General features: G+C 40.2%; 1 protein-coding gene across 1 annotated transcript in view; it reads left to right on the forward strand.

The window, feature by feature from the left end:
* ANTXRL (ANTXR like) overlaps positions 1 to 21,402 on the forward strand; it is a 244,058-nt gene extending 222,656 nt beyond the window's left edge. Inside the window, exons 17-18 of the mRNA XM_089687558.1 lie at positions 5,964 to 6,044; positions 8,982 to 21,402. Of these exons, the coding sequence (XP_089543684.1) occupies positions 5,964 to 6,044; positions 8,982 to 9,212 (312 nt within the window). The 3' untranslated portion in view covers positions 9,213 to 21,402. The remainder of the gene's footprint in view (positions 1 to 5,963; positions 6,045 to 8,981) is intronic.
* The last annotated feature ends 2,581 nt before the right edge of the window (positions 21,403 to 23,983 follow it).

Genomic DNA, 23,983 nt, shown 5'->3' on the forward strand with positions numbered 1-23,983 from the left:
GCTACATAGTTAGTCTGGCTGAAAAAAGACAAACCTTCAACCATAAAAAAAAGTTATAATCCTACACCCACAGTTGATCCAGAGGAAGGCAAAAAACCCAGCAAAACATGATTCAATTTGCTCCTGCGGGGAAAACAAAATTCCTTCCCGATCCCCCGAGAGTCAATCGGATATTCCTTGGATCAACTTTACCTATAAATGACTGTATCTAGTTATATTATGTGTATCCAAGAAAGAATACAGTTGCTTGTGCTCCTGGAGCTTACCTAAGGTCTAATACGGTTCCTTACAGAATCATGAACTTTAATCGGAAAGATCAACAAAGCTCAAATTTGGAGGGAAAAGGAGAAGTATTGTTGTTTGGCTGAGTTTCCACCAGGGGGAGTGCTCGCAGCATTTTTTTCCCTGGGACATGCTTGCCTGTTGTTCTGCTTGGGGCCACTAGAGGGAGCATTCTGGTTCATAGAAGTGCGGCCAGCCACCATCAGTGGGGCGTGTGCACAGCGGGGTTCGTGTGCATTTAGATTGCGTGCGCGTACACGAGGATCGCGTGAGCATGCGCAGTAGAGGCCGGAAACGTAAGTGGGCTGCTGCTGCTGCTGCTGAGGGATTCCTGTGGCTGGGACACAGAGAAAGCTATTCAGTGAGGCATGCAAGTACTCCCATGAGGGGAAAGCATTGGCCAGTCAGTCAGGAGCCACCCTTGGTGACCTCATAAGGTCAGCACTTTGCATTGAGTGTTCTTCTTCAGCACACCACTTGCATAGCTTGTGATCTGTGTTTACTATTGGAGGTGCACAGGTTTTTACGCTATCTGAAGTAATGTCTTCCAGAAAGTGGAGTGGGGGAGGCACAACAGGAAGGGGCACTAATATGCCACCGCCAGGTCCTGTAGAACCTAGCCAAATGTCCACTGTAATATCCTCTCCTGAGAGGCCAGAAGCGACTGGGCAGTCTGAGCCACTGCAGTTATCTGGCATTGTGGCTGCTGCTGGAGCACCTGCCTTGGCATATGTAACCAAGGATGATCTTGCTTCAGCCTTAGTGGGTTTAGAGGATAAGATCGCAGGGATGATTGTACTGGTTTCTCAGGGGACTAAGAAGCAGGAGAGATCCCCATCACTACAACCATCAATCCTGGAGCAAGAATAGGTGTAACCAGAGGATGAGGATGAGGAAGAACTGGAGGAAGGTCAGGCAGCAGAATCTTTGTCTGAGTTATCACAGCCTGAGGAGAAGCAGGTGGCCTCTGCCTCCCAGTGTAAGAGATTAGTCCAGGACCTCAATGATATGGTACAATATGGAAGCCTTTTGAAGCCTCAGGCCTTTCCGATGCATCCTCTTCTGGAGCAAATTATGTATGCTGACTGGGATAACCCAAACAGGGTTTTGTTTCCACTAAAAAGTTTTCTTTGTACCCCAAGGAATAGAAGTTTGTTAAGGAATAGGGTTTGCCTGTAGTGGATTCGGCTGTTTCATCCCTGAATAAATCTTCAACATGTCCTGTGGATAATGTCCAGGTTTTCAAGGATCCAGCGTATAAGAAGCTGGCGTCTCTCCTTAAGGCCTCCTTCTCCCTGACAGGTTCTTCCGCACAGCCAGCAGTGGCAAATATTGGCATTTGCGTTTGTCTGCTTGGAAGACCGTCGGTGCAGGGGGAATACTCAGTCAAGAATTCAATTCAGCAAAATTCTCACTTGGCTTTCTTATCAGTGCACATGCACAGGGTTTGTGGCTGAAGAGTTGGTCGGCAGAACTGCCATGCAAAAAAATATTGTCAGGTTTTCCCTTTCATGGAGAACAGCAGTTTGGGGAAGATTTGGAAAAATATTTCCAAAAGATTTCAGGGGGAAAGAGTTTCTGTTCTACCCTTTAAAAGGAGATCAAAGCACCCTTCTTTTAAGGTGTCAGGGGCTTTGGTTGCTGTCTCCTCATCTACCAGGCAGTCATTTTGCCAGGCACAGATCCCAGCCTCCAGAGGTAGAACTCAGAATCAAAACATGAGAAGATCCAAAGTCTGCCTCCTTATGAATGGGTGCCCCCACTCGTTTGGATGAAGGCTTTTTATTTTTGTTGCTGTCAGGAGGGCTCTAAAATACCCATTTGTCTTTAAATAAAGACAAATAGGTCATTTCCACGATTTCTGTGGAATATAGACTAGAATGTCAGGTCTTTCCCCCTCCCCGGTTTCTAAAATCAAATGTACCAATGAATCCAGGGAAGAGAAGAGCTTTATTGCAGGCACTCGATCACCTATTGTCTCAGGAGGTGATCACGGAGGTTCCAGTGGACGGCAGCTTTCAGGGGTTTTATTCAAACCTGTTTACAGTCCCAATGCCAAAAGGGGATGTAAGGCTCATTTTGGACCTCAAGGGGCTAAATCAGTTTCTAAATGTTCAGTCTTTTCGTATAGAATCGGTTCAGTCAGTAGTGGCCTCCTTACAGGTAGGAGATCTTTTAGCGTCCATAGACATCAAGGACGCATACCTACATGTGCCAGTATTCATTGCTCACCAAAGATTTCTGCGGTTTGCAGTAGGGGCTCAGCATTTCCAGTGCATAGCACTACCGTTTGGGCTAGCCACGGCTCCAAGAGATTTCATAAAGATTCTTGCTCCGGTGTTGGGGCTGCACAGATCCCAGGGGGTAGCGATCATAGGTTATCTAGACAATCTGTTCCTCAGAGGTCAGTTGGTGCCAGGTCCGAAGCAGAATGTACTCCTTACGATGCAGATCCTGGAACAGCTGGGCTGGGTGCTCAACGTCAAGAAGTCGGCCCTGGAATCAGTACAGAGCATGGAGTATTTGTGGATGGTCCTAGACATGGTTCAGGCAAAAGTATTTCTGCCTCTAGGGAAATGTTACACCTTGAGGAACAAGGTTTGCAGTTTAAGAGCCAAGAGGTATCCTACAATTCGTCTTTGTATAAAGTTGCTGGGGAAGATGATGTCCTTGTTCAAGGCTATTCCCTATGCCCAATTCCACTCCAGACCACTGCAAAGGTACATTCTGTTTGGAACAAGAATATTCTGGCACTGGATTACTGCATATCTCCATCTCCAGAGGTATTGCGAATCCTGAATTGGTGGTTGATAACTGACAATTTGGAGAGAGGGAGATCCTTTCGGCCAGTGGTGTGGATGTTGGTAAACACCGATTATAGCCTCTCAGGTTGGGGGGCTGTCCTGGAAAGGGCCACATTTCAGGGAACATGGCTTCCACAGGAATGGGTTCTACCCATCAATGCCCTGAAACTTTGGGCAGCGAGACTGGCTCTGAGGTATTAGACATCCAGGCTTCAGGGTTGGACTGTAGGGATTCAGTCCGACAATGCTACAGTGGTGGCACACATCAACCAGCAGGGCGGTACCAGGAGTTGAGGTGCTCAGAAGGAGGTGAATTACATTCTGACCAGTTTGTCAGCGGTGTTCATTCCAGGTGTGGAAAATTGTCAGGTGGTTATCTCAGTCCCCGGCGGCTGATTCCAGGGGAATGGGCCTTGCATCCTGAGGTTTTCAAGGGAATCTGCCAGCAATGGGGTTGCCCAGACGTAGATCTATTAGCATCCAGGTTCAAAAATGAGGTCTGTCTTTTTGCCTCCAGTGTAAGGGACCTCGCGCATCAGGGGTAAATACCATGTATCCAGTTTTCACCGATTTATGCCTTTCCTCTGATTCAGCTGCTGTCACGTTTCTTGCGCAGGATTCTTGAGGAGTCTATTCCGGTGACACTGATTGCTCTGGCCTGCCCAGGAGGGCCTGGTACGCGGACATAGTGAAGATGACAGTAGACGGGCCATGGTCCCTGCCGTATCAGCCAGATCTGCTGTCTCAAGGTCCTATATTGCACCCAGCTTTACGGTCGCTAAATTTAACAGCGTGGCTATTGAAACCCAAATCCTGAAGTATAGAAGAGTGTCTATTCTGTCATCTCCATCATGTTGGGTGCTAGAAAGGTAGTCTCTGGGTACATTACAGAAACTGGAAGGCTTACATTTCCTAGTGTGAGGTTCACAAATGGCACCCACGAAAGTATGTGATTGGTAAGATTCTGTTGTTTCTTCAAACAGGGTTGCAGAAGAAATTGGCTGTTGGTACCATTAAGGGCCAGGTTTCTGCATTAGCTGTTTATTTCGAGAGGCCCATTGCATCTCACTCTTTGGTTCGCACTTTTTTTTTTACAGGGAGCAATGCTTATTGCTCCTCCTGTCAGGTTACTTTTGTGTCCTTGGGACCTGAGCTTGGTTTTGGAGGTTTTGAAAAAAACACCATTTGAACCTATTGGAGAGATTCCACTGGTACTGTTGACTGATAAGGTGTTGCTTCCAATGGAAATCACTTCTGAAAGAAGGATGTCGGAGCTGGCAGCTCTTTCTTTCGTAGTGTTGCGACCTCATCCGTCCTTTTTACCAAAGGTGGTTTCTAGTTTTCATCTCAATCAGGACATCGTTCTGCCTTCATTGTTTCCTAGGCTTCAGTCAGCAAAAGAAAGATCTCTGAATACCTTGGATGTGGTACGTGCTGTAAGGGTCTTCTTGAAGGTGACAGCGCAAGTCAGGTGGTCAGATGCTCTGTTCATGCTGCCAGAGGGGCCTAGGAAGGGGCAGGCAGCATCCAAGACGACTATTTCTCATTGGATCCGCCAACTGAACCTTCAAGCTAATGGTTTGAAAGGTGAGATCGCACACTTTCAGGTGAAGGTGCACTCTACCAGGAGTGTGGGACCATCTTGTGCAATCCATCATCAGTCGTCAGTGGCTCAGGTTTTCAAGGCCACTACATGGTCTTTGGTTTACACATTCACAGGGTTCTACCAGATAGATGTCAGAGCCACAGAGGATTCTGACTTTGGCCGCAGTGTTTTACAGGTGGCTGAGTAGGTCCTAAGGGATAATGGATGGTGGCTTTCATGGTGTTACCCTCCCCTCAAATTTATTATTGCTTTGGGACATCCCACATTGTCATGAATAGCCTTTTCTGTGTCCCGTGATGTACGATAAAGAAAACTAGTTTTTTTTACATACTTGCTTGTAAAATTCATTTCTTGGAGTACATCACGGGACACAGAGGTCCCACCCATCTTTATGGAATTTAATTTCTTGCTACAAAAACTGAAGTACTTCCTGTGTAGGAGGGGTTATATAGGGTAGGACCTCTCTGATTGGTCGGCTAGTGTCCATTCACCTATAGGTGGCCTATAACCCACAGTCATGAATAGCCTGCTCTGTGTCCCGTGATGTACTCCAAGAACTGGATTTTACAGGTAAGTATGTAGAAAAAAAATCCAAATATTTGTTACGGTCTATTTAGACCCATGATACCTCCATAGGGTGGAACTCTCCCTTCAATGGGGTACAAGTGGATAGACTGTGTTGCATAATTCTGGGAAGATTTGCAAAGATTATCTGACTGCCATTTGATCATTCTACAAACCCTCAGAGAGTCAAAAAGCCCTCTAATGGCAGATCATGTATGTTGTTCCACTTGCCTGCACATGGCTGCATTCTTTTTGTAAAGAACCTTAGGAGCTCCTGAATTCAGGGCATTCAATTTGCACATTTCAACTATCTGCTGACAAAGTTCTACCAGGGGTTATTTACTAAAACTGGAGAGTGCAGAATCTGGTGCAACTCTGCATAAATACTTTTAGTTATGGAACTCATAAAAAAAATGTTTTGCACTGTGTCGCAATCTGTCAGTAGTTATTGATGAAAAAACTGCAGCACAGGTATAAATATGTACCAGCATATTGGCTTAAAATTGTTCAATAGTATATATATATATATATAAAAAAAACCAGGACCATTCCTTTCATTGTGTATGAAAGAAACTATCATGTAGTTTTAACGATTCAGACATATGTTAAACTTATTAATAATTCATAGATTTTAGTTTTTATCTGGGGAAAAATGGTCATTTATTGCCATTTTATAAATTCCCATAAACTTTTATGCTTAATTTCAGGGTAAGCTGGATGCTATCTGGGCACTACTGAGAAGAGGCTATGACCAAGTGTCACTAATGAGACCTCAAGCAGGAGATAAGGTAAGAGGGATGACATAAAATGTCTGTCTTTGTGTAGAAAAACAGTTGCTAGATCTGTGGATAAAATTTATTTTTGTGGAAGATCAACTGGTATTTCTCTATACATTTTTAAAAACGCATATCACACGCAAATAGGCATGTATTCCAAAGATGTACTGAACTCAGTTGTACTCAAAAGTTTGCATACCCTGACAGAAATTATGACATTTTGGCATTGATACTGAAAATATGACTGATTGTGCCAAAAAAATGTCTTTTATTTAAGGATAGTGATTGTATGAAGCCATTTATTATCATATAGTTGTTTGGCTCCTTTTTTAAATAATAGTAATGATAACATAAATCACTCAAATAGCCCTGATCAAAAGTTTACATATGCTGTAATGTTTGGCCTTGGTACAGACACACAAGTTAAAATGGCAATTCAAGATTAATTTCCCCATATCTGTGGCTTTTTAAATTGCAATTAGAGTTTGTGTATAGCCAAGGAGTTTTTTTGCTCTCATGTGGATGCACTGAGCAGGCTAGATACTGAGCCATGGGGAGCAGAAAATTACGGTCAAAAGTCCTGCGTAACAAGGTAATGGAACTTTATAAAGATGGAAAAGATATAAAAAGATATCCAAAGCCTTGAATGTGCCAGTCAGTACTGTTCAATCACCTATTAAGAAGTGGATAATTGGGGATCTCTTGATACCAAGCCAAGGTCAGGTAGACCAAGAAAGTTTGAAGCCACAACTGAGAAGAATTGTTCGGGATGCAAAGAAAAACCCACAGGTAACCTCCGGAGAAATGCAGGCTGCTCTGGAAAAAGATGGTGTGATTGTTTCAAGTAGTACAATACAACGATACTGCATGGCCGAGTTGCCAGAAAGAAGCCTTTACTGCACCAATGCCACAAAAAAAGCCCAGTTACAATATGCTCGACAACACCTTGGCATGCTTCACAGCTTCTAGCAGACTGTAATCTACAGTGATGAGACCAACATAGAGCTTTGTGATCACAACCATAAGTGCTATGTTTGGAGTGGGGTTAACCAGGTCTATAGCAACAAGAATGTCATCGCTACTGCGAAGCGTGGTGGTGGCTCACTGATGTTTGGGGGGGGGGGGGGGGATCTAAAGGCATGGGAAAGCTTGTGAAAATTGATGTCAAGTTGAATTCAGCACATTATCAGAAAATACTGACAATTTGCATTCTTCTACTGTACATGAAAGCTGCACATGGGACGCTTTTGGACTTTCCTCCACAACAATGACCCTAAGTACATGGCCAAGTTGACCCTCCAGTGGTTACAGCAAAAAAGGTGAAGTTTATGGAGTGTCCATCAGTCTCCTGACCTTAAAATCAATCTGGGGAGATCTCAAACGTGAGGAGATAACCAAAGACTTTGCATGACCTGGAGGCATTTTGCCAAGATGAATAGTCAGCTATACCACCTGCAAGAAATCAGGGTCTCATGGACGATTACAAAAGACTGCACGCTATCACTTATGCTAAAGGGGGCAATACACAGTATTAAGAGCTAAGGGTATGCAGACTTTTGAACAGGGTCATTTCACTTGTTTACTTTTTGTCGTGTTTTGTCTTATGATTATGCCATTCTGTTATGACCTACAGTTGAATATGAATCCCATAAGAAATAAAAAGAAATGTGTTTTGCCTGCTCACTGATATTTTCTTTAAAAATGGTACATACAATTACCAATTCTCCACGGGTATGCAAACTTTTGAGCACAACTGTATGTCTATAATTATCATTTTGCCAAAACACCCATTTTTGGTACCTGCATCCCAGTATTGGTATCAGTTTTAATAGAAAATTCAGTGGCAGTTAAACATTAAGTAATGTATTGATCAGTTGTGCCTGTATGTTTTATTCATTTTCAAAATAGAAGCATTACAATGGTTAAATCTTGTATCTGGTGGTTACAATCATTATTCTCAGTGCTACCCAGACCAAAGCACCAGAATATTTTAAAGGGCTTCAAGGGACATGAAGTGCAGCTAATAGGCCTTGACATGAGCAGGCAAATTGTCTCTTACACCCAGCTCAGAGTAGCTGGACTCTGGCACATTTTATCAGCAGAAAGGCCATGGAGGATGATATGGCAGACTAATCCTGTAATTAGGAGACCTTCTAATACTTCTACATTTTACATTTTTACTGGCAATATGTATCTAATCTTTCAGAAAATTTCATTGAGGTTTGAAGAAAGTACAGTGAACGTTGTTTATGAGAATATTTATAAGCGAAGGAATACAATAAATCATCCTTTGCTAGTATTGTTTGCTGTGCAAATAATTTTAGGTTGAATAGTTGTTTCTGAACATTCGTGCTTTGAACAGTATCTTGTTTCTTTTATACCAGTGGTAGTCAAGTTACTCTATATAGTAAGCCTCAAGTACAGCCCCTCAAATCAACAAAAGGCTGCACAAAATATTCAGAGTCTATACTGTTACAGAAAACTGGCAAGGACTGTAGATATATTGCAGAAGGTGGCTAGAGAATTGAAACTTATATAGGAGTGGTTGGAAATTGATGACATACTACAAAACATTTAGAGACCGTAAACATGTTGCATGATACTGCCAGATATAACTATCACTAAAGTCCCTTTAGACTGAGATCACACGTTTGTGTTGTGGAAACACATGGTACCATACTATGCATGCACAAGTACACTGTGGTTTAAAAGTACAAGTACATTGTGGTGTAACCTGCCCCATAGTGTGTTCTCCTAAGTAATTTATGGAGATTCCACATAAATCAGCAACATTGCAAAACTGTGCGTTAGAATCAAACAAGGCTCTTCTCCAAAGCTGCTCTACTCTATGCAAAATTAAAGTATTTTGTGCGGAACGGTCCTTTGATTTGCCTTTTTGACTTTTTTTATATATCTGGATTTGTCATTTATCTCTTCTGCTTGTTTCAGGGCCGTTGCATTAATTTTACCAGGGTTAAGGCTGATGGAACCCAAACTATCTATAAACCACCGCCTAAAGCTGCAACACCAAACAATCCTCCAAGTCAACCTCCAAGTCCTCCACCCAGCCAAGCACCAAAGCAGCCTCCACCACAACGACAGCCCCCTCCAGGTCCTCCACCATCACGAATGCCTCCAGGACCACCCCCATCACGCCCACCTCCTCAGGCCATGCTCTGAGTTCATGTCACGAGCTTCTGTATGCTGGACTGTATTCGATCCTTTAAAAACAACTGCACAGGAGTAGTAAAGAAGCAGATCTGGGCTTATGTTATATACAATTTTTCAATAGTCTGTTTTCTGTCAAATTCAATTATGTAATAGTTTTCTTAAAGCTCACATCATTTAGATAAATTCTGTATTATAAGGTAATGAAATTATCAATGTTTGATCAATTTGTATTACCTTTCTTGTTCTATTATCTGTAAACAGATTCTTGAAAGATTATTTGAATGCTGATAAATACACCAGAAACAGGTATATAATTAAAGGCTTCTCTTATTATGCCCCTTTTCATGTGAGTTCATCAAGTTTCTGTTCTGCTAGAACTGCCCAAATATTTTTCTAAAACAGAGAAAGAGAACTTCTCTGACCTCTGCAGAGCCTTGACCGCTCTCCAACTGAACCAGAGCGGGACCATTTGGAATGCTCAAAGCAAACTAGGTCTGATCACTATATATCAGAACATGACCTCACTAACATTCATGTTTGTAGAAGTATTTCCAATTAATATTCTAACTTGTGGAAAGCTTTCCTAAAGAGTAGAGTCCATCAGCAAAGCAAGGACCCACTTCATTTTATTACTCCAGTTTAGGAGAAGGACTCTGGATAGACAGGTGCCCAGATACCTTTGGCATATAGTGTATTTTATTGCCAGGGAACCTGTATATACGTGGATTACAATTTCCACGAGACCTTTCTATAAACAGCTTCACTTCCCTTCAAAGTTTGCAGTTCCTGATGAAAGCAGTTTGTAATGTATGAGTCTTTTCCAGGCATACGACAGAATATGCAAAGGGTACTATTCAGAAAGTTGATGACTTCACTGTCCTCCTTACCATACTATATATTCCAGAAAAGGAGAGTTATACTTTAAGCCACTCCATTGTAAATGTCTTCATAGCATCCATGGATGTTTTTTGATAGGCAAAGAAGTAAAATGATCTCCAAATTTGTTAACAGCCCAGAACTGCTTCTGTTTCCTCTTAGCGTGCAGTAGACGTTAACTCTTTCGCTGCCAGTGGAGATGGCGCAGACTATATGAGAGTGGTTGGTTTGACTTGGCAGCCTAAGGGGGTATATATACTCAGTCTATTTATTTCTGTCCGTTATGTTTATTTTCTCAAGGAAAGGCAAATGGAGTTTGTTGCTGGCCAGCAAAATCTGCCCCATTTGTGCTCAGGTGACAGCCTGACCTCAGTACATTCCATATTCAGTATCTTCTTTCTTACACAGTATCATGTAATTCTATCGAATATGGAGTCTGTTTTCTGCTTCAAAACCCTGGACATTTGGTGCTTGCAGAGGTGCTTATTGTAGATCCTGTACGTGCAATCACACTTGAGCCCAGTTTTAGAGGAGGTGCTAGTCCACACATTTTCCATGGCCTCCTTATATCATTTTGGCATAGTGAAGAATTCTGAACTAGGTAAACCCACATTTAACAGCATCCCAGAGACACAATTATTATACAATATGATATGCAGAATTGCATGTCTCAAATCTTTGGAGTTTAGGTTTGTCTGTAAAATGCCTTCAATAACTTGATTAGCAGTAGACTTTAATTGAGATTGGAAAATTTGTCTCCAGCTCAGTTCTTTTACAAACGTTGGTGCTATCACTGTATTTACAACTAGGTTTTAAACACTTATTAGTAAGGCAAATGCAAGCTTTGGCACTTTTTTGGAAATTGACAAGGCAGTAAACATGTTAAAACATAAGGGTGCTTGATGGAGTTCATAAAAACAAAAGAAATAACAAAATGCCATAAATGTTAAGGTAGACTATGATTTACACTTCTACTCATGTCTCAAAACTTAAATATGTGACCTACATAAACCCAGTCTATATAATAAATCTTGGATCTTTTTACATTGCAATGGCAGCACTAAAAGTGTATGTTGTGAATATAGTTTTGCCAGAACCGATGTTCTGTAAAACTACAACCAGAAAACGTACAAGTTTCATATCACCCCTTCTCCTCATCATTTTTTTGTTTTCTTCTGCTTTCTAGAATGTGTAGAATTGCAAAAACTAACTCTACTACAACTTTAATTTTTAGCAATGCCATATACATGCATCTACAGAATAGACCACTTGCTGACTTGGCACTGTAGATTTACTGCTACATTGTGGGCAGGCTGCACAGAATCACACACATATATATATATTTCTGCTTTTCTGGGTAGGAGGCACATGCGCCCGCCTACCAATGCTATCATTGGCTCCTTTACATGCCGATCAGCAAGCCCTGGCCACTGATTCGTGGCAGGAACCGCCGGTCATTGGAACAAGTGACAGGAGAGAGATTTGTGTTGGTAAATAACACAGATCTCTCTACCGACAATGGGGATGTGCTGGTTTTGGTCTCCCTGTAAAGTAAAACAGCACATATTGCACACATTACATATAGGTTAGGCACAGAGTTAACCATTTGATTGCCCCAGATGTTAACCCCTTTCTGCCAGTGTCATTAGTACAGTGTTTGTGCATTTTATTAGCACTGGTCACTGTATTTGTGTCACTGGTGATGTCAGTGTCAGTTAGCGAGTGTCAAAATGCCCGCTGTACTATCACAGTCCCGCTATGAGTCGCTGATCACTGCCAATACCAGTATAAAAAAAATTCAAGTATATATACTGTCATTTGAAGATGCTATAACTTTAACGCAAACCAATTAGTATGCACCTATTGGGATTTTTTTTTCTACCAAAGGCATGTAGCAGAATATATTTTGCCCTAAATCTATGAAGATTTTTTTTGGATAGGTCTGTAAAAAAAAAGTAAAAAAAATAGTTTTTTTTTCTCAACATTTTTGGTCTTTTGTTGTTTATAGCACAAACAATAAATGATCCTGTGGTGATCAAATACCATCAAAGAAAGCTCTGTTTGTGTGAAAAAAATTATATAAATTTCATCTGTGTACAGTGTTGCATGGCAGCGCAATTGTCAGTTAATGTAGCGCAACGCTAATGTATAGCAACAAATGGCCTGGTCAGGAAGGGAGGTAAATTTTCTGGAGGGCAAGTGATTAAAATCAGTGCTTGATGAAAAACAAACAGTGCCTAGCATCTCCTGTGCGATATTGTGAATTACAAAAAGATAGGGGCACTTTAAACATGTTTTTCATCTAATCGGAAACACGGCTTCTACAATGTTTGGACAAGAAGAGGTCATCAGACACCATGCAAAAATCACTGTGCTGAGGGATGTAGGTTTAGTAGCCCAAGCCGAAAGCATTAGTCTTACTGCATTAATGACTGCTGACTTGATATTGCTCATGTCTAGATACTGTGCATCATTATTCATTAATATTAAGCCAATTTAAAAAATTGTACATATACAGAGACACAAGATCAGCCATTTTTCCAAAGCTTATCATAACCTAATGATATTTCAATTGGTGGCATGGTGAGAGCAGAGACATTTTTCCACACATGCACCGTTGATCTCCCGTTTATCTTGCAACGTTTAAAGATTACAGTCACATTTTAGACTTAGGTAGTATGTTTACTACCCATTTAAAATAAGTGGGCTGTCTTAACTCAACGCATAGTAACTTGTGTGCATCTGCAAACTGTAACAGTGTGAATCTGGCCTTATATTTGCAAATTTATCATTTGGGTCATGAGTCAACTCTTGGCATATGTACTAGCCTTCACTGGGTCAACTGTGATTGCACAGACAGAAAAACTAATTTTCGTAATTTGTTTTTTTTTTGTTTTTTTATTACTACATTTTTACGTGAGACATTTAATGATCTGTACAGAGCATAACAAAGGAACACATAGTGCTGCTGGGCAGTTCAAATAATTTATATGTTGTGCTGATATTTGCTTCAACCTCAGTCCCAGTAGATTGAAGTCACAAAAAGTGATGGTGGTCGCTTTGCTTTTAAACTCTAAAAGACTAAACACCAACAAAATACACAGCACTTCACTGAGTATTTAAAGCAGTATTAAACTCAAAGTAAAATGTAATATATTGCAGTTTACCTTAAATGTGGTGATTGGCTTTAATTTGTTCATAACGTCCATCTAAAGCTAAAGCAAACTCCAGCTAACACTTTTAAGCAGTTACAGCAACATTTTTTCTTTTTGGGTAAAGGTTGTGCATAAATAAAAGCTGACCATTGTAAGCCCCTCTGACAGTGATTGTCTCAACCATAAAGTGTTGCTAAACCCAGGACCCTGCATTCACTATATCCAGTCTTCCACAGTACACAAAACATGGAAATGCAGTTATTGTAGTAAATATAAACTGCTAAATACTTTTTCTCATCTGCAGTATACAGCAGTCTTGTGGCTTCCATCAGTGTCCAGCTGAGCACTGGTTAATCTTGTACTAGGAGTTTTCATTCTCCTCTGACTGTCCTACGAGGCTGCTTAACCCTTGACCCTCTGTTTGGACAGTGCTGATTGGCCCTGTGCCGAACACATGCACCCTCTCTAGCAATACACACCATACAGACCAGGTACAGACTTGCCACTGCTGCTCTAACTATGGCAGTCAGATTGGGGACAGCAAAAGAAGGGGAGGATCAGAGAAGACAGGATCAAACAGCCTTTTTTACACAATGTAGATGTTTAACCCCTTAGGTTTCCACAGTGAATATAACAAGCATGCTTTACTCCATATACAGACTGATTTTACTGTTGTGGGTTTAGTAACACTTTAACTGTTAATTCTGATGCACAGCTTGGTCTGTTAAAGGAAGCTGAAAAAAACAGACTTACTGGCAGGATTACTAGGTGAAAATAAAGGGAAAAAAATGCATTAAAAAAAAAACTAAAGCAGCTATTGGCAAACTGCAATATAATAAAGTTTGGGATTAATACAGCTTTATATTTATCAGGCTTTTTTTAATTAGAAAATTGTACTAATCCATTAGGATTTACTTTTCAGTGTTGTACATTTTGTAAACTGAAATACAAATGTTAAAGCTGAACTCTGATCAGCTTACAATATTCACATTTAGGTGATTCCCCCTCATTTATAGTGCGTTTTCATTGAGCACATATTTTGCTTAATTATTGTAATATTTGACTCATATCGCATGCTGAAAATGTAAGTATGCATTGCTACGCAGGGATCCTTCAGTTCTATAGTGTGCATTTAGTGAGCCCCCGTTTCCTCTTTGTAAAGCTTGGTTTAGGTAGCTGGCTTTTACACTATTCAGTCTCTAATCTTTGCTAAATCTCCCATTACTGAGTGGGAAGCCCTACCTTAAAATGTTGTACTATTTGTATCCATTAAGGTTGGATGGTAGATATAAAGCAGATTGTACAATCAGATTGCATGGTTTTTGGCCAGCTAGCATAGCAGGAATAAAGCACTGTGTTGTAAGAGCACATGGTATGTGTCCCCCATCCCCCCCATACCCAGAAGCATCAGAATTTTCTGTAGAGCCGCAACAGTATTCAGGGGAGAAGGTACACACAGAGATAAAGCTCCAGAATGGAGGTCGGGGAGGGAGGTTGTTTATTTAACAGAACTTGATTGGCTGCAGCAAACAAGAACATTTGACCGCATTTAGTTGGCAAACTCTTAAGCAGCATCTGGTACCCCAATATATATCTGTGGATATTTATGTACTGTAAATATCAGTAAGCAGGAACTGAATGTCTTTACAGGATAAGAATGTGCTTCAAAGGCAAATATTCAATGCCAATAAAATTCTCATACATTCTACAGCCCTGATTTGAACCTGAAATATATTACTAAAGTCCATTGACCACCCTATGTAGGCTGCTTAAAACCTAACTCTGTTTATTTTCACCTTAAATAGTTTGGGCAAGTCTATGAAGTTAAACCAATAGAAAAAAAAGAAAACCTCCATATACACAATCATATACCCACAGTTTATCCAGACCCAATAAAAAACCAATAAAGCATGATCCAATTTGCTCCAGCGGGGGAAACATTCCTTCATGATCCCCCACGAGGCAATCGGATATTCTCTGGAACAACTAATTGTTAACTGATGTTGCCACTGTCAGCACTGTATAAACAGTATATATATGTCCCATTCTCAGACCAAAAAGAAGCTGAGCTGAGCGCTGCATAGCCATTCTCAGGAAGCCTTGTATTTTATGGAATACAAGGCATTCTCTGCTTGGCTGAGGTGGAGACCATGATATCATCTGTCTGGCTTCCCACCTCTGCCAATCAAGGCTTTCTATGAATGTAAAAATAGTGCTCACCCCGACTTTCTTCTGGCAGCAGATGGGAAGTCTCCATACCACTGCTGAAACACACCGCTGTATACCATATATAGCTTATGCTGATCTAATAGTAAAGGAAATAACGTTTTCGGGCCAGCCTGACCCAAATAAACTATTTAAAGGTGAAAATAAACATGGAGCTGCACTTTAATCCAGTTGTGGTCAACCACCAAGTGCAGCCCTTAACATCACCATACAGCTGCACATATTATTCAGTTAAAGAGGCGCTCCAGGCTCCCCCCCCAAAAAGTCAGCAGTTACAAATACTGTAGCTTCTTAAGGTTACATACCTTTCTAGGGATCCAGCGATGTCCTCCCATGAGCCCATTCTTCAATTAACTTTGGGTGCAAGCGCTGGCATCTTTGGTAAAGGAAACCGGCAGTGAAGCCTAGCGGCTTCACAGCCCGTCTCCTACCGCATATGTGCAAAGTGCGCTATGCTTTGTGAATGGTCCCGCAGTTATCTGGGACCTGTGATTTGTTTATGAAGGCTACTGGGGAAGGATGGGGGCTGAACTTCTGGCTCAGATAACCGCGGTGCATCTGACTGGAAGTGGGAGCAGGTACCTGTCAACACCAGGTACCCACTGCCTCCCCCAAAAAGTGCCAAATGTGGCAGTGGTGGGGGGAGGATACAAACAAGTGGAACTTCCCCTTTTGGGTGAAGTTTTACATTAATGTAAAGTTAAGAAAGCTGTCAGAGGCTATGGACATGCTACAGGAGATGGTTAGAGACTGCACGTGTCTAATTAGCTCGTCAGGTCATTGTACGGTTAGGCAATCTGTCTATATAAAAAGAAGAACAAAGAGCAGAGCACAGAAAGAGGAACTAAACGTTTTCCTGTTATACTTGTTTAAGTTCGGTATGTTCCAATTTTGAAAGAAAAAGGTGTACCTTCACCCCTGTAGACAGAACGTATAAGATAATAGACCTGACAAAGAATGTGACGTTCGGAGTGTTACAGTAGGTAATATACTGGAAGAAACCTTTTTTTAAGCATTTTGTAATATACCACATTTTACTGACATAATAACTGAAACCAGATCTTTCCTCTACTTCTTATAAATTATGGGATGGCCTATGTGCCACTACCCTGTGTAGACTGTTGGTGGCCAACTTCCTTGATGAAAGGGACCTCAAGTGTTCTGGCATTACCAGACGGCCACATATATAATATTCAGTTAATGTAATGTTGAGAAAGCTGTCAGAGACTGAAGAATGCAAAAGGAGATAGCCAGAGACAAAGGACCTGCTACAGGAGACAGTCAGACAGACAGACTAAAGTCACATTACATGAGATTGCTTAAAGTGGTTGTAAACCCTTACATATAGCCAGTGAAGTGACTGGCCTCAGGTTATACACGGAGATGAAAAAAATCTTCATATATATATAAGTTGTACTTGTATATTTGCAGTATCCTTACAGCCGTTCAAAGTGCTTAATTTATAAAGCTTGTCTGAGCTTCAGAAAATGGGGTGGAGAGCTGAAATTACACACTGTAGAGCTCAGTGAGGAGAGCTCTGAGAGCTGACTGGAGGGAAGAGACACGCCCCCTTTTACAGAGCACACAGGAACAGAGCTGAGGCTGTCAATCTGCTGAATCCCTCCCCATTGTCATTTTTCTCTTGGTGTCAGGAAAACTTGTCAGAAGTGACTCATGCTGATAGCAGAGGAACAAAGCAGCAGACAGAAATGACATTTTGTGCTCTTAATTAACATAAGTACACACTATGGAGAGATATGCTTAGTTCATTGTTCATGTCTGAGGTTTACAGCCACTTTAAGATCACTGCTATTACTGCCCCTTTACATTGATATGCTTTCAAATGTGTGCTTCTTATAGTCCCCATAAAAAAAAAAAAAAAAAAAAAAAAAAATGGACATCACAGAATAATAATACGATGTGAAAGAAATATAGCAAATAATGTAGCTACTAGAAACCAGTAAAACGTATATTTGAACTTTACTGGCCTGAGTAAGCCATAAAATACAGACTAGTATCTTTAGGAGCCCTTTGGAACACAATAAGTTCCAAAGGGCCTCCACAGGCCTCTAATTGGGCATCAGGGGGCTTAATATGGCAGCTCCCATTTTACAGCAAGTTTATTACATTGAATCATTGTTGGCAAGCAGGAAATAATGATGGCTATGGCTATTTACACACTAAATGCAATAACTAAAGCTGGCCATACAGTAGAAAAATTTCATTCAAAACGTTTAATTTCAGGAATGTTCATTTGATTTTTGAATCATTAGTGGGATCAAATTCAATGTTTGTTTTACAACAGCAGTGATGAGAAAATTCAAAGGAGGGGGATGGAAAATTTTTACTGAACTAACAAGTTTCCAACAGAAAATATGGATTTCATTCGGAAAAATACATTCATTCCAAAATTAGATGTTAAAAACGAATTACAGTTTGAAGTACTTTTGAATAACATTTGTTAAGTCATCTAATGTACCAATGAAAATGTATGTATGAACATTAATTTGAAAATCTACTAGTGTATGGCCAGCTTTAGCCAGCATAACATTTTTGTTAATTCACATTTCTACATGCATATGTAACATCATTCAGATGGGAACAAATGCTTACAAGCAATACATTGAAACAATGAAGTATATTAAGGAATGAGCTTGGCCTAGCATTTACAGCTTGTTTGTGGACAGTGCATGCTTATCCATTGTACCCAGCCAAATTTTCCCTGTGTACTAGCAACACAATGCATATGGAGTAAAACTAAAAAATGTGAAGTTCTTTAGCATTGATTGGACAGGAATGTTAGAGTGACCACCATCCCTTGACAATGAAAGGACATTACCGCCAGTAGGTGGTTAGAAGGAGGTTGTATATTGAAATGAGAGTCAATGGAAAGTGAAGGATCAATGTAGTTCAGTGTACCTTTTTATAGTTTAAATACAGAGTCACCTTTCATTGCACAGTTTTCTTACTGTATGGAAATGTTTTTTGGTAAGCCCTATATATGTTTGCTTTGAGAAATGTTTTAATCCTGATGTATCTAGGGCAGCAGTACAGCCATCTTGTCATTTGGTGGCGAGTCTAACACTGCATGGTGGTGATTTATAATTCTACATGGTGGAGATTCTATATAGTATATTTAATTACTGATAACTGGAGTGAAAAATGGGCAGTCAGTAACGTAAATATTTTACGTTTAATTTTGTTTTTCTGATATTTAGAAACAAATTTATTTTGTACTAACCTTTATCTTTTTTGATAATACTTTTATAGTATGACCTTTAAGCGTTATATGGTCTTTATAACTAGGAGTTGTCCACCGATATGTCCATAAGTAAAAATCTATACCGAGTAATACCATTTTAACATGGCAGGTCTGAAATCCTCAGGTGGTCCTTGCTTACTCAGAGTGCCCACAGCAATGTCAGTCAGAGGAGCCTTGCTCATCTCTTAAACCTTAACCGGTGAACTAAATACAAGTAGGGAGAATTCGGCTCATACTCCTTAGAGGAAATTATTTCTAGATAGACCATACTTGGTAGAACTCTCCTACATCATTAGGTCTTTGGTGGTTTTCAACCACCCCATGTAGCTCCCAAACTTCCTAAACACATACATGAAGTATTAAATAGTTTATTTTATCTTGGATGCAGTTTAACTATGTGTTCTCAAATATGACCCGGTAAAAGGTACATCGGCCAATTTGTTAGCTATGTGGACAGTTGTATAGAAACCATTGCTAGTGTGGACATCTGCCTTGTTAATGAATGCCTGAAAAAAGTGCTTTCTGTGTCATTGAAGGCAACCAGATTTCTATTGTGTCCTGGAGGAATGACTAGGTGAAAATGATTGGTTGCTATAGTAAACACATATAGTTCTTCTTTTAGACATGGTAATAAGGGGCGCCCTATCATTACGGCAATTTTAAACAATCGGTAATCACCATGATTTTCAGTTGTCTACTACATAGGTTTATTATACCGTTTTGCAACTATCTGAGCCACTCAGCTGGCAAAATCAGTTATCGTTTGTCTTTTTAATACCAAGTTCAAGGTTTTTTGTTTTTATTTGTTATTGTATCATATACTGCCTTTGAAGGTTTTTTTTTTACCTTTTTCTGTGCAGCGCTAGACTGATTGTACACAAACTGTATAGGTGTTACCCAATGGCAGTCAGAGTCTAACTTCTATTCTTCCATACTGCATGGCACATGGATGGGAGAAATTAACCGGTTGCTGTGAAAAAAAACACCACAGTTTATTTTTTTTTATTTCATAAGTCTTCCATAAGGTGTAGTATCCAAAAAAATATTACTGCCCATGGCTACAAGTCAGATTCCAGCATCCTGCTTACCTTTATCTAATAAGGCAAAGTACAATGGCTAAAACTGAAAGCAGCAAATCAGATTTTATCATTCATTGACCTGACTGCGCTAATCCAATTGCAGTTGGTTGCTGCACATCACTGTTCTTTTGCATCTTATTTGTGATTTTGTTATATTTCATTGTATGACGGACTTTTGTTATTGCATGTATTGTTATTCTCTAACCATTACATTTATCACTCATAACCATGTCAGACAGCCAGCACAGGGAGCTAATTTTTTATCTAAACTATACCAAGAGTTAGAACCTCCTTCAGGTTCTCATTGCTGTTGCTGTCTTCCTTGGAGAAATTTTCCCTCATGTCCAGTCTCTGTAACCATGGTCAACAGGAAAAGAAATGACATGAAATCTTCTGTACAAAGACACAGACAACAATAAGAAACCAAGAATGACTAACAACCAACTAGTCTTTAATTAAAGTGTAGTGCCTTGGTCATTGTCCCAAATACAGTGGTCACCAGGACAGGGCATGAGAAGATGTTTAAAGTAGACCACAGGCAGCAAAAAGAAACCAACAATGACTAACAGCCAACTCATTTTTGAAAGGCGTAGTGACTTGGTTCTTGTCTCAAACACAATGGCCATCAGGACAGGACATGAGAAGAAGTTTTAAGCAGACCAAAGATAGCAATAAAAACCTAACAGGGTCTTTACCTTTCCCCATAATCAAAAACTGAAAGGAAGAAAAGTTCTACATGAAGGGACATATTTATCAGCAAGTGAATGTGAGAGTTACCAAATATTCACAGGGAGTTAATCATTCCATCAAATTTAAAACACGTGTACAAGGAAGATTCTCCTGCAGTGAAAATGTAATGATTGTCGCACTCACTGCTTAAAAAAGTGCCACCAAGTTTTTGTGTCTTAAGTATCTTTTTTTTTTTACATGAATGTTTTGTTTGTGTTGTTTTTCCCATTTTACATCCTTGGTGTGCCATATTTTCTTTGTTATTTGCACTTGGTTGCTTTAGCGGCTGTCAAGCAGTACAATCAGCATCATTGCTTACCACATTATATTATAAAAAAAACTCTGATTAAAGAAAAAAAAAACGTGTGTTTTACTAGCTGTATTTAGCCTGATCGAAAAAAGGTTTAATATCACACCTATTTCCAGTGAAAGCCAATTATTATAGGTGTCAATAGGCTTGCATTGAAATGGAAGGAGCTGTGCTAGTAAACTGGAAGCATAGCATGTGTATATCGTGCACATACTGTATATGGCTGCTCTAAACAAAATCTGCAATTAGAAACAAGGCTTGCAAAACATTAACACGTTTTCATATTAACATCGAGATATTCACATTCTAAAAAAAATTAAATTAAATAGATAAGAGACTCCATTTAAACACACACACCTGCTTGTGTCTTACTAATGTAACAGGTTACAGGAAGTTTCTACATAGGTGTTATTGGGAAGGCTGCGTTAACATGTAGTGTTTAGTTTCAGTAAGTCAGTTATTTATATTCTGCGACTCAGATCCAGGTACATGTGTATACAAGCTTATAAAGTCATGTAGTAATGCTCTCCTATCTGACAGTCAATAAAAAGTGTCAATAAAATTGGTCTGTCCGCCTCCTTCTTGTGTTGGTTGATGATCACTTGCGCAATCTTTCCTTTACGGTCTATCTAGCATCTGTGCCTGTGCAGTGACGCATTCAACATTTCCAAAGACAGCGTGTACTATTGATATCTAAGGAAGGACATGCGTCACCTCAGTACAGAGAATCTTCTTACATATTTTTAATTCATGTGCAGATGCCATTAATCCTAGTGAACACTGTGAATTCTGCTATAGACCTCTACAACGTCTCTGAATATTTTGACATTAATTTTAATAAAAGACTGAATTACTAGGCACAATAGAATCTATGAAATAACTCTGATTAAGGCTGGCCATACATTATACAATTTTCTTGAGAATTTTGCTTTAGATTTACCAAAAACCATATAATATGAGGTCAAACCTAAACAACACTTTCAATTGTATCCAATTAGACAGGCCCTTGCACTACATAGTTGAAGATAAACCTAAGAAAATTTTATAGTGTATGGAAAGCCTTAGGCCCTGTACCAATGGGGGGAGGGCTATCAAATATTTTCACCCAAGATTTACACATTTTTCTAATTGAATTCAATTGGAAAAGCATGTGTCGCCTTGGTCAAAGTTATGTGAAAACATTTATAAAGAAATCCCATAGGCATTGAAATGGAGTTTTAGCGAATATTGAAAATGTAAGCAACCATATTTTTTTTAAATGGTGTATTGCAGTAAGGGTGGCTCAGGAGAAAGCAGGCTCTAAGGTTAAATCATTAGTGGAGGCTAAAGCACCAATCTTTTAACCCTTGTGACAGTGCTGTGCCCTGCCACTGTGTAAAAAGGGTTTGGGATCACCTAGAATCCTCATTTGGGCAGTTTGAGGGGCTCCAGTGTGATTGTCTCACATAGAGGAAAGTGGTTTTTCAGTTTCCTCAATGGTCGGTAAAACCTGGTTCGGGACCTGGAGAGTCGAGAGTCTGGAGATTGTTTAGAGACTTGGGTGGGATGAAATCTTCAAACCTGGGTTCTGGTTTTAGGCATAACCGACACACTAATTGTGAAGGTGTGTGCTGTCACCCAGGCAAACAGGAGTACAGATGGGAGCCAGAGCAGCAAGGGGCTGCCAATTGTATGAACCAAGCTTTTGGGAGAGGTACAGAGTGTTCTGTAGGACCAGACTAAAGGCCAGGAGGCCTAATGGTGTTTGTTCTTTGGATGGAAGATAAATGCTGAAAACCCCTGCAAGGGAAACTGATCAATTTTATTTTTTGAACTTTCTTTTAATAAAAATGGAAAGAAGAAAGCCTTTAAAAAGAAAAATTCAGAAAGTAGCTATGGCCTCAATGCACTACCATTTTAATCGCGTTCTCACACCCTATAAAATGTATCTTACATTTAAGACCAGCCAAAGAATATTTTGCTTTTGGAAAGAGTAGGTAATGATTATCCCCTTTACAACTGCCCAACAAATATGTGCAGCAGCAAAAGGGTGGGCTTTAACACCCACAAGCTGTATATACAGTGGCACATAATTATGTAGTGGAAGGAAAATGATAAATGGTTTTCAAAACTTTTACGAATAAATATGTGAAAAGTGTGGCGTGCATTTGTATTCAGCTCCCCTGAGTCAATACCTTGTAGAACCACCTTTCGCCGCAATTACAGCTGCAAGTCTTTTTGTCTCTAGCAACTTTGCACATCTAGAGAGGGACATTTTTGCCCATTCTTCTTTGCAAAATAGCTCAAGCTCTGTCAGATTGAATGGAGAGCATCTGTGAACAGCAATTTTCAAGTCTTGCCACAGATTCTTAGTTGGATTTAGGTCTGGACTTTGGGCCATTCTAACACATGAACATGCTTTGATCTAAATCATTTCATTGTAGCTCTGGCTGGATGTTTCAGGTCATTGTCCTGCTGGAAGGTGAACCTCCACCCCAGTCTAAAGTCTTTTGCAGTCTCTAACAGGTTTTCTTATAAGATTGCCCTGTATTTGGCTCCACCCATCTGACCATCTTCCCTGTCCCTGCTGAAGAAAAGCAACCCCACAATATGATGCTGCCACCACCATGATTCATGGTGGGGATGGTGTGTTCAGGGTGATGTGCAGTGTTAGTTTTCTGTCACACATAGCATTTTTGCTTTTAGGCCAAAAAGTTAATTTTGGTCTCATCTGACCACAGCACCTTCTTTCACGTTTGCTGTGTCCCCCACATAGCTTCTCACAAACTGCAAATGGGACTCCTTATGGCTTTCTTTCAACAATGGGTTTCTTCTTTCCACTCCTCCATAAAGGCCAGATTTGTGGAGTGCACAACTAATAGTGGTCCTGTGGACAGACTCTCCCACCTGAGCTGTGGATCTCTGCAGCTCCTCTAGAGTTACTATGGGCCTCTTGGCTGCTTTTCTGATTAATGGTCTCCTTGCCCGGCCTGTCAGTTTAGGTGGATGGCCATGTCTTGGTAGGTTTGCAGTTGGGCCATACTCTTTCAATTTTTGGATGATGGATTGAACAGAGTTTTGTGAGATAATCAAAGCTTGGGATATTTTTTTTTATAACCTAGCCCTGCTTTAAACTTCTCTATAACTTTATCCCTGACCTGTCT

This window comes from Staurois parvus, unplaced genomic scaffold (assembly GCF_062004578.1).
Source record: "Staurois parvus isolate SC_StPar_1 unplaced genomic scaffold, SC_StPar_1.0 ptg000430l, whole genome shotgun sequence".
NCBI classification, from domain to species: domain Eukaryota; kingdom Metazoa; phylum Chordata; class Amphibia; order Anura; family Ranidae; genus Staurois; species Staurois parvus.